Source organism: Octodon degus, unplaced genomic scaffold (assembly GCF_000260255.1).
Source record: "Octodon degus isolate 3935 unplaced genomic scaffold, OctDeg1.0 scaffold00128, whole genome shotgun sequence".
Classification (NCBI taxonomy): domain Eukaryota; kingdom Metazoa; phylum Chordata; class Mammalia; order Rodentia; family Octodontidae; genus Octodon; species Octodon degus.
The window spans coordinates 6,348,291-6,360,451 of record NW_004524704.1 but is presented as its reverse complement, the minus strand read 5'-3'; the positions used below and the strand labels follow the sequence as shown (position 1 = coordinate 6,360,451).

Below are 12,161 nucleotides of genomic sequence, written 5' to 3'. Positions count from 1 at the left end.
AAGTACTTTGTTCCAAGCTTTAGTGTGTGTGTGTGTGTTTTAGGGAAGGGTCTACAGGTTCAGGGTCTCACTACTAGATTGGACTCATAGTAATTCTCCCATTTATAGCCTCCCAAGTGCTGTGATTACAGGTGCATACCACCATGCCCAGTCTCAATCACCATCTCAGTGTACTCCAGGGGTGGGGCCAGCACAGCAGGCTGGGGAATCAAAACCCTGGCCCCTGTGCCTGCTTGCTGGTGCTTTAATCCACTGAGTTATTTGGCCAGCCCTCTATGCTCTTCTTGACTTGATGGTTTGTAAAGAGAAATCTGCCATTATTTTGATGGGTTTTCCTTTAAATATGACCCGTTTCTTTTCTCTAGCAGCTTTTAGTATACCGTTCCTGTGCTGAATTTCTGGGATCTTGATTATTATACGTCTGGGTGTGGTTTTAATTGGGTTGATGTTATTTGGAGTTCTATATGCTTTGGTTACCTGAATGCTAGATTGTTTCCCATTATTTGGGAAGTTTTCTGCTATCACTTCTGCCCTTATTGTTTTTATATCATTTGTATTGACTCCTTCTTTCTCATTGATGCCTATAGGTCTTGCATTGTTCATCTTTGCATTGTCTTAAAGAGTTGAACTATTTTTCCTGCATCCTAGTTTTTTTTTTTTGGGGGGGGGACCAGGGATTGAACCCTTGCGCTTGCCAGGGAAGTGCTTATTCCACTGAGCCATCTCTCCGGCCTCCATTCTAGTTAAGAGATTTTTTCTTACCTTTTCACTAGCTGCAATAGTGTCTTTAAGATCTGAAAGTCTATTTTCACTTTCATTCAAATGGTTTTGCCAGTTTGTGATGAGGTTTTAATTTCTTATATATTACTTTGAATCTGCTTCATGCATTCTATTTCTTTTCCATATTGTTTATTCAAGGATTCCATCATTTTTCTATTCTCTATTTTTTTTATCAGTGTCTTCTGCAGAAGTACTTAGTACTTTTTTCATTATACTTATCATTTCTTTTTTTTACTTCCGAAGCTATTTCTGATCTGATTTCCTCTATGCCTTTCTGCAGTTGTTTCTTTACTTTAGATGCTACTGTTTTAGAGATATTAGGTGTATGATTTCCAACTTCTATCATTTCCTGCATTTGTTCTGAGTAGGCTCTGGGCCTGAGGCTGTATTTTGCTCCTTTTCTTTGTCATTTTGTATAGCATTGTCTTCTGACCTTTGGTGTAGAGCTTTGGTAGAATTAATACCTTAGCACCAGGTCTGGACCTATTATGTTCAAAGTTGTCCAGGTGGGTGTGGTTTGGGTCTGGCTGCTGATCTCCAATTCTTCTTGCTGCAGCCCTTGGAGGTAAATCTGCTGTGCCACTCTGGCAAAATGTTCTGCCCCGGAATAGCTGGGTGGGTCTTGCCTCTAGCCTCTCTGCAGGGAGTTCTGCCGCAGGGTTCCTCACCAGGTCTGATGGGCATGGATGCTGACTAGAGTGAGGATCCAGGAGGCCCTGGTGGGTCCACTCACAGGCCAGGCCTATGCGCTGGCTGGAATTAGGATCCCGAGGGCCCCGGGTGGTCCCACTCACACGCCAGGCCTGCGTGCTGGCTGGTATGAGGGTCTGGAGGGCCCTGGTGGTGCCACTAACACCCTAGGCCAGTGAAAAAGAACAGCATAGAACTAAAAAAAATAAAAATTTTTAAAAAAAAAAAAGATGACTAGCTCATGCAAAACACACAGTGCTTTTCCAAATACAGGTCAGAAGAATCAGCACTACTGTTCACTCTCCTCTGCTTTTGAGTCACCCTGTTTCCCATGCACTAAACAGCACTACCACACCCTTTAATGATAACCTAAGTATTCAATTTTTCTATTTAATATTGATAACATCTTAGCCAACTAAGAGGCATATTTTCGTATAAAACAACTTCCTTACACAGTAACCATTTTCTAGACTAAAGCCTAAACTGAAAGGTCAAAAAATCTAAATTAAAAAAAAAAAAAAAAGAGAAAAGAAAAGAAAGATCATTGTTAAAAAAAACTAAATGGATTTTTTCAAAGGCTTATCTCATTTTCACAACATATTTCTCATTTAATTTTCCCAATCTACTGGAAGGGTAAATATTTCAGTTGGACAAATACAGTGGAGAAAAATCAATGTAATGCCTGGAAAGGCAGGTAAATACTTAACACCCTTCCAATGATGCTATACTGGAATACACTTGAACCTCTTTATTTCTCCCCTAATTCTGAACAATTGTATAAGAGGTGGAACTATGAGAAAAAAAAGCCTGGCAGGAAACCAACAAGAAAAAAGGAATTGTTAACTTCATATGAACTAGAGCTCTCATATATGATCTCATTGAATCCTCTCAACAGTCTTTTAGGGTATGTTCAACAAACACTTCTCTCCCATTTTGAAACCTAGGGGATTCTACGTATTATGTGAGACGCTGTAAGTCACACAGCTAAAAGTCAAAGAGCTAATACACATGCCCAAGTCACCTCAGAGCCCACAAGTAGTATATACCATAGCATATCTAAGTCAGTCATTTCTCTGGGACCTTGATGAAACTTGTGAGACTAGTCCTGTCTTCATGACTTAATTTCTTCAATTGACAAATATATTAATTTATTTTTATTGCTGTTCAGACTCTGCAAGCTTAAAAGAAAAAATTTTGTTTTCTCTTTCTGTCTTGTTTTTTTCAGCATGGAGGGGGAATACAAGACACTCATAGCATTTATAAATGTTCATGGTTACTTCTAAAATAGAAGCTTTCCTGTCTACAAAATAGAATCACTTCTTTCAGCCCCAGTTTCATCCCCAAGCAAGGTCTTTCTTATAAAGAGCCAGCACATCCTGTAGGAAGAAAGAGCCTGTTGTGTTGACAACAAGAATGATTAAAATAACCCCTACTTCTCATTTGCAGTTTTATCACAAAATTGTGGTTTCCTATGCAAACAACTAACTACAGTCATCTCAGGTATCTGACACTGAACAAGAACTCAGTGAAAGAAGCAGTGGGTGTAGGCTTGTGTACTGGAGACATATCCTTTATCACATCTGTTTAACAGGATGGTCATACATGCCAGTTTGTCTGGCACAGTTCCTATTAATAAAACTTATTAAAAGCAACCCTTAACTCTCAAAGTGGCCTCTATGTGCCTAGTAAGTGATATGACCATCCTATTAAAAATGAAAAATCACTTTCTTGTTTATTGCAATCAAGACAACAGCTAAGCCAGGTATGATGGTGCACATCTGAAATTCCCACCCTCAGGGAGACAGGCAAGAAAATCTCAAGGTTGAGCTCAGCCTTGACAACTTAGCAACACACTGAGACCCTGTCTCAAAAAATAAAAATAGGTGGGGACATAGATTAGTATGAAAGCCCTGGGCCCAATTTTCAGTAACAGAAACATAAAAATAAAGGAACAGAAGAAAAGCTCAGTAGATATGAAGAAAGGGACACACAAGATTAGATACAAACTGAAATGAACTGTTTTAGCACCACAAATACATAACACAAAAGCAAATATTTAACTATAAGTCCAATTGTTCTCATAAGCCAAGTACTACAGTGGTACCCTGAACTTATCAGTAAGTACCAAAAACCAAGAATATGAAATGAATCATTTTGGCTGGAGAGAGCAGTGAATCAGGCAATTGTCACTGACAAGTTCTAGCTTGTGAACTGAGTGCTACACAGAAAGCAAGTACTTGTGCAAAATGTTCACATCAAAATTCCTCAAGTCAAGACTGATGTGTTTCAAAGCAGGCAAGAACTAGGGTATGACTGTACTACTAACTGTCATTTTTCAATTTCGAAAGAGTGAAACGTGAAAATAAATATAAAATCAAACAGATTAGTTATTTAAGCCACATGATCAAAGAAAGATGAAAACATTTTCAGAAAGAAAATGAGAGAATGTCAGCCACTAGTATCTCATACAGAATAACCCTTATTTCTAGTTTGGGCTCCACACAAAGTCTACTGTCCTTGAAGCTGCAAGAACACTAGGGACAGGCTGGGGAGATAGCTCAGTAGAATAAGTGCTTGCCTGGCAAGCGCAAGGTCTTGAGTTCAATTCCCAGTACCACAAAACAAAAAGAAAGAAAAAAAAAAAAAAGAACACTAGGTACAGAAACCTTTAGTGAAGTTAACAATTCCTCTAGGAATGTGATTAGAAGCTGAGGTCATATTGGACTACAGTGGGCGCTCTATCAGCATTCAGTTAACTTTACAGAAGATCAGAGGACACAAAGCTACACAGAGGGAAGGCGGTTCACATGACAAGGCAGAGGCTAAAGGGATGAGGCTATAAGCCAAAGACTACCAGGCATCACCAGGAGCTCAGAGACACAGGAATGACCTCTCTCCAGAAGGTATGAACCAGTCAATACCTTGATGTTATATTTCTAGCTTCCAGATTAAAAAAAAAATTTGTTCTATTCATCAAGTTTGTGAATTTGTTTTAGCAGTCCTAAGAGACTAAGGCACATCATTCACCAAATTCTCCACTTCCATTCTTCAAGACTTCACTTAAGCAATCGACCAGGAGGCATCAAAGTGGTCTATGGAGGGCAAAGCTTAGACTACTGTACCTTAAGCAAGGAGAGCTCTGCTGCTCATGCAACAAGCCTACACTGAGCTGGTGAGTACAGCAAGCTTTACCCCAGAGCTGAACACCCTTTCCTCTTGGACTGGTGGGTCGTCAACCAAGTTATACCTCATCTTTCTTCTCCTGAATGCGCCGTCTCTCGGCCTCAATAGCCAGCTTCTCTTGAATTTCTTGAGCAATTTCACAATCCTGTTGTTCTCTAAAAAACAAAGATGAAAATAATATAAATAAAGAAAATAAGGAATTGTTTTCCCTAAAAATAATGAACACAAATTGCTGAAGACCATTATGCACAACACTGAGGATACAAAAGTAAATGAATTCTCCACCTGTCTTCTGAAGCATATATTACATTCTGGACGTAGAAACAAGGGCAATCATGTCGGTGAACAAAAGTGCTTCCAGGTAGTACTTTTAAAACAACAGTTCCATGGAAAATGGAGGCTGCTTCTCTCAGAAACCACTAAGGTCTGGTGTTAGACGCTGAAGTCTGATTTCAAGTTTCAAGACAAATCAGGAAGACTTAAAATTCTACATGATAGTTCTAGGAAGCCATCTTTTACACTAAGTTACTAGCGAGGAATGAGTGAAAACATGCTAGATCTGACTACTTAAAAAGATGCTGGAATAAAATTCCAAGTGCAATTTATCATATGTTGTACTTTGCTATGTATTTATTAATACATCCCTTCATTCTTCTCCGGAGAATTGAATTTAAAATGCTCAGTGTGTCTCAGACTTGCTTGTATATTTTCAGGTTTAATGTCACTCTTTGGTCACTAAGAACTGCAAATATATATGGTGGTCCATACCTGTGTTCCAACGCTCTGAGAGGCTGAGGCAGGTTCCAACCCACCCTGAACAACTTAGCAAGATCCTGTCTCAAGATAAACAATTAAACGCGCACTCACGCACACGCACACACACACACACACACACACACACACACCCCACAATGCTGGGGATGTAGCTCAGTGTGAATATCCTGAATTCAATCCCTAGTACTGGGGAAAGAAAGGAACAGGAACTCGGGGGTACAGTATCTAGACTTCTATGGATGAAATGAAACCTAAATATTCTATTCAAATAAAAATGAGGGTATGAAAATCATACTTATTTGTATGGGGAAATGGGCATTTTCAACCCACTTGGAAGTATGCAGTTGTGGATGAAAGTGTATGTATACATACACACACATACAGGTAGAAAGAGGGCAAGAGGATACAAGTCTGAAAGCTCAAATAAGAAATAGCAAGACTTTACTTTCTAGAATGAGAAGAAAAATCACTGGATAAATCCATAGACCCTGTTTGTGGTCCTGCTTCTACCACTACCAATTGTAAACCATGCCTCTGCCTGCTATTTTATCAGCTATAGAAAAGTTTGGACTTAATGACTTGTTGCAGGACAAATAATTTCAGATTCTTAACTATTCAAACCAAAGTAGTTAAATAAAACCTTATGCAGAAATTTTACTTTTCTCTTGCATTTTACTTATTTTTTTCATCATAATTAAAAACCATATATTATACCATAATCTTAGTTCCTAAAGACTTCTCTAGCTGGACTTCCCCAGAAATGTAAATCTATACAGGAGTAATGACTACTAATTATATGCAAGGCAATAAATTGAACAAAAACATAACAGTAGAGAAAGCAAGTGCAAATGAGATGTTTCAAGGTTACAAGTGACACAGAATATGCATCTCCTGGAATAAAAAATTAAAAAGTAAATTTTAAGTTAAGCTTAATGATTTCAAACTATATTCCAAAGGACTAGGTCTGTTTCAGACAGCTAATTATACAGAATCATGCCAAAGTAAAATATGTTAGAAAGGAATAGTAAATAACTAATACGGTGACTTTGAACAGTGGCACCAGGACCCAAGCCAAGTGGAAGAATCCAGTTGATTAAAATTCATAGCATTTTTCATCCCTTCCATGAGGCCCAGCTGTCAAGAATGCCAGAGAGTAAAGACTGAAAATCCTACTTTCTAACTTACTACATGCTTCTGGCAATTTTTTGGGGTTTTTGGTTTTTTGTTTTTGTTTTTTTGGCAGGAGTAAGGATCGAACTCATGACCTTAAGCTTGCCAGGCAGGTGAGTTGTACCCCCGGCCCCACTACATGCTTCTGAAACCGTGCATTGTCATGCAAAAATACTACACCTGTTCTAAGATCTATAAGCTATCCCTATGACTCCTAATTTTTATTTTACAATGTTTTGTCCCAATAATTTCTGAGTAAGTTCATTATATTCACTGTAATTACCTTAATTTAGGGCTTTAAACTTCTTCAACTTCAAGACAAGTTCTTCCTCTCAGAGAATTGTGAATAATATAAAAGTGGGGGGTGACAATTTAGAACTCCAGAAAATTCTAGCTCTGGGTCTTTCTTTACCTCCTGATGTAACAATGAGCCTCAGAACACCTCAAATATATCACCATCACCAACATCCTCAATTCTGACTTGAACATATCTTAATTTGATGATTGCCTAATATTTGCCTTCAATATTCCCTTCCAAATCTTTTCCTGCCCAGTTCCCACAGTAGGTCCCAAATGACAAGTTAAAATTCCCTAAATGACTCTATATTCCCTATAAACTGCAATTTCCTAATGTCTGTTACATGACCTTTGTGGTCTAACTTTTGTATTACTTTACTGGTCTGACCTTCTAGTTTCACCCCTAGTCATAATCTCTACTTCAACAGTATTCAGTGTTTACAATTGCCACAAGATTGCAAGGCCTTTTATCTCTCTCTTATGCATACTACTCCTTCTGACTACAATATCCTAATGAATCATAAAGTTTCAGATTAAACCCACCTTACCTATCTTATAAAACCTTTCCTAGTCTCTCTTTCTTTAAAGTATACATGTAATATTCAATTGAATTCTTTGTGACAAACATGTACATCTAGTTACATAGTATTTTTGCTATTTTTCTGAAGTTGTTCAAGGCAATGGCTGTACCTTATTTCCAGTGTAGGTTCCAATTCCTTTCATGGTACCAAATTTGGTAAATATATAATGTTTCTTTGCAGAATAAAAAAGCTGAAAAAATGCAAACTAAAATCCCCCTTACAAATAATAAAAAGACACAACATTCTTCATATGCAACAAAACTGATACAGACTTGCCTAAGTTATTTGAACATGAAGTAAATGAAGGCTGGTGAGATAGCCTGGCAGTCTCAAGCACCTGCTTAGGAAAGCTTAGGCAAGCTTAGGCAAGCACAGGGAGGGCGGTTCTATCCCCTGCACCACATGTCTCACCAGCCCCTCCCCCAGGGCAGACTGACCCAGCCACATAAAATTAAAATTAAAAAAAAAAAAAAAAGAGGTCTTTTTCACATCTCCCTTTATTTTTGCCCCTCAACATGATAGTACGTGGTTAAATAGCCCCATAAAGGTTTAGGTTATGAAAGCCACCCTCAGACAAGAAACATATCCTGCAAGCTTTAAAATAAGACAAAAGAGTAAAAAGTCATCATACTGGGAGGATTTTTATAAATAATTATTTCTATTTATATGTTAAGAGAGAAAACTGAGTTTGGTCAGATGCTGAAGTTATGCAGAGAACTGTGTGCATAACTCAGAGCTTTCTAGAACATTCTGTTTCTTAAAATGAAAGGAATTCAAGGAAAGAGCAGCAAACATATGGTAGGAAACAGTAAAGGAACTCAAGACAATTCATAAATTTCATTGATACCTATTATTTCACTGGGTCCCCTAAACAAATTGTGAGGAAGAAGACAAAGTATTTTCCCTCTGCTATGGATATGAAAAATAAATTCAAGAGCAGTCAATCAATTGACTCACAAGGCTTAAAATGTGAGAAGAGAACATTACCTACATGCCCCAAAACCTAGTCAAATTCTCCAATAACAAAGTTTTATTAGCAAAAAGAACCACAGGATTTGATAGTCACTGTAGGATTTGTAACCTAGCAGGGAAGGAATCAAAGACACAGAAAGGGCTGGTGAGATGGCTCAGTGGTCTAAGGCACCTACTTGGAACAAGTTTGGGAAAGCACAGGGACCCCGGTTCGATCCCCCAGCACCTCATGCCAGCCAGGGCCGCCCCCTGAGGGCCTGAGCTGGCCACACACACACACACACACACACACACATAAATAAATAAAATTTAAATAAATAAATAAATAAATAAACAAAGACACAGAAAAGCTCTGCAGCCCGGGCTGAGGTGCTTGCTGGCTCCATAATTGTGACAGCAAGGCCTCCCATTCCCCAAATGCTCACAGGTCTTTGTAACGCTTCTGGAGCTGAGCCTGTGCTTTCAGATCTTCTTCTTGGAGTTGTTTTGCCACCTGGAGATCATGCTGGACCAAACGGTTCCTCTGAATGTTTGATGCCAAATGATGCTCAACTGGGACAAAATGATTGAAGAGAGGAATTGTAATATTTAGGCTTTCTAGAAAGTAAATAACTTAAGAAAATTAAAAATAGGATTAATATTAAAAGGAGCTTCACATATACTACTAAGTAAAATGTGGACCAAAAAGATTAAATAATTTGTCTTTAGTCCCATGCCAAAAAAAAAAAAAAAAAAAAGATGAAAAACTTCTATACAAATATTCTCAGGCAGGATCAATGTGCCTTCTATTACAGCACATTGCCACTCTATTTATTAGCTGAACTCTTCAATTTTTTTATATTGGCAAATGAATTAATTATTTAAAAATTACAAATACAAACACTGTCTGTACATAACCTCAACTTACTTTCCACCAGAACAATGCAAAATATTTCAAAAAATCTGCACATTGGCCTGAAAAAAGATATTCAGGCTCTATTCAGGAGTCAAGAATAACATCTCAGCCTCTGACAATATTACTGTCTACTTTCTTCAACAGAGAAAAAAAGGTTCAAGTTCCTATTTTCCTCTTACAAACCCATCAATCTTACAATCTTTGATAGCCTTTCTGACTCAAGACCCTCATAAATTCATTTTTTTCCCATCCATCATTTGGCTGGACAAATCTTCCAGCACAGATTTAAGGTGTAGCTTAAGGACCGTGTTGTCTCTCTACTTTACCCTAAGAAAACAGCTTCAAGCTACCACTGAACAAACAAAACTGAATGCACAAAATGAGGGCTACTACTCACTCTCTTGTTCCTGCAAGTTGTGAGCGAGGGTATGGTCCTCCAGGACAGCAAAATCTCGGCACACTGCAAGATAGGTAGAGAGAGCACACGTGAAGGTTTATCAATAGCACTTTAACATAAAAAGGAAATAATTTTGCTCGCTTAAAAAAAATCAATTCTAATATTTTCAGATGATCAAATTTATAACTTATAATGTACGAAATAGTGACTACTAAAGTATGCATCTTTATTCAAAAGAACCTACACAGTGCTTACCAAGCACAATATTCACAATAATGGTCAGCTCTGGTGTCTTGCAGGAGGTGAAGACATTAACCATAGAATCAGAACCTAAGTCTAGAAATTCAGGAGGTTAAGTACTGCTAAAATAAAAGAAGTCAACAATGCACCCTATATTGGTTCTCCGAGTTCAGTTCTTCCAGTCAGAGGAATCAAAAGAAATCTAGCTTATATGTTAGCCATCTGGAGATCAAGGTAGTCTCTAAGAACCATTCTATTAGAATGTCCTTAGGAAAAAGTCACACTTTCATTAGTCTTTTGGGTAGGAGCACATCTCTACCTAACCGGGAATCACATTACAATGGTACCTCACTTCACAGCTTAATTTTTTCCAAGATTTTGGAAAAGCTAGCCATGTTTGTAGAGTCAAGATAGTCACAGTTGGGGTCGGGGAGATGGCTCAGTGGAATAAGCACTTCCCTGGCAAGCGCAAGGGCCTGAGTTCAATCCTCAGTTCTGAAAAAAAAAAAAAAAAGAAAAGAAAGAAAAAGATAGTCACAGTCACCTTTATTACTTGATGTAGTTTGCAAACAAAAACAAAATTTTGCCCAACACTTTTGTTTGCAACCAAATTGTTCAGAAACAAAAGCATTTGTGAATTCAGGTACCGCTGTATTTGATAGCTTATCTCAAAGTCTTTTTGTTATAAGCTGTCCTGGGGCCGGGGAGATGGCTCAGTGGAATAAGTGCTTCCCTGGCAAGCACAAGGGCCTGAGTTCAATCCCTGGTTCTGTGGGGGGAAAAAAAAACCATAAACATACGCTGTCCTCAAATAAGACACAAACCCAAAGAAAATGGGAATTCTGCAAGAGACCAGGAATCTGCCCCTAACTTTGCCTCAATCTGAATATCAAAGCAAGAGTATTTGCTGAACTATTTCCTTAGAAGCAAAATGGAAAGAGATGATCTCCAAGTCTAGTTTACCCCGAAATACAATTTAAACTACTACCTCTTAAAAAAAAAAAATATGAACAGAACAGAACACGAAAGATTCGCCACAAATGTGGTATTTCAAGGACATGTAGTTTGGGTGATAAGGTCTTACTCTATCCCAAACATGCAACTCATGTTAAGAAAAGAAAAATTCTCAAAGCCTCAATTATTACCATGTATGGGATACATGAAACTGTTCCCTAGAGTTTATGAGATGTTACAGATCTCTTTCTCCATCTTTAGACTTGTCTATGAGAATGTTTAATTGAAACAGAGTGCAGAACACTCCTTTGCCATCTCAGCACTTAGGAATGTATGTTCATACACCACACAGTCCTGCTCCTGAATTAGAGTTAATGCAATAAAAATAGAGAAATCTGAAAGACGTCAGGATTACTCTGAAATGGTTTTATAGTAAGGGTAACATTCTTACCCAAAATCCATACTAAATTGAGTATGACTTGCTTAACCCTTGCACAAACATAACTGTATAATCAGTAATTTTAAAAGAAAGATCTGTTTTTCTTCATTAGACAAATTCTCAGAAAATTCTAATATGATATCCCACAGGTCTTGTTCCTTTGTCAGGAGCTTCTTACTATATTGTACAATGTGCACTCAGCAGGAAAATAAGACATCAATAAAATAAAATATCAAACATGTAATGAATGCTTACAATACTTATCAACATTTTCAAATAAGTTATCTATCTGCTTATAAAACTTAAAAGATAACATCAAAAATAAAAATCTGTGTAGGGCTGGCCAGATAGTGCAGTGGATTAAAGTGACGGCTTAGGCAGATGCAGGGACTGAGGTTTGATCCCTGGAGGCGTGTGCTGATATGGAAACTGATACTGGGTGTTGTGATGCATGTCTATAATCTCAGTGCTTGGGAGGTTGAAAACAGGAGGATTACTAAATCCAATATGTGTAGTGCGACCCTGTAGACCCTGTACTAAATACACAAACAACAACAAAAACTTATGTGAACTATAATGCAAATACAAACGAAAGTCTAGCACAGACATAAGCTTTGCTTCAACTGTCACATCCAAGGCAGGCTTCACACATGACAACTGCATGTTCCATGTTCATGTCTCACCCATATGGCAGCATATGTGCTTGATTTTGCTTTCCTATGTGACAGCTGTCACCTCTAAAACTTACAAATCTGGTTGTTTATGTGCCATTGCACTGACCTGGGCCAC

General features: G+C 38.0%; 1 protein-coding gene across 1 annotated transcript in view; it reads right to left on the bottom strand.

The window, feature by feature from the left end:
* Window positions 1-9,809, bottom strand: part of Ccdc50 (coiled-coil domain containing 50) — a gene marked incomplete at its 5' end in the record, with an annotated part of 39,094 nt that extends 29,285 nt beyond the window's left edge. The window contains 3 exons of the mRNA XM_023700932.1: window positions 4,718-4,808; window positions 8,873-8,999; window positions 9,740-9,809. Of these exons, the coding sequence (XP_023556700.1) occupies window positions 4,718-4,808; window positions 8,873-8,999; window positions 9,740-9,809 (288 nt within the window). The remainder of the gene's footprint in view (window positions 1-4,717; window positions 4,809-8,872; window positions 9,000-9,739) is intronic.
* Window positions 9,810-12,161: the final 2,352 nt, after the last annotated feature.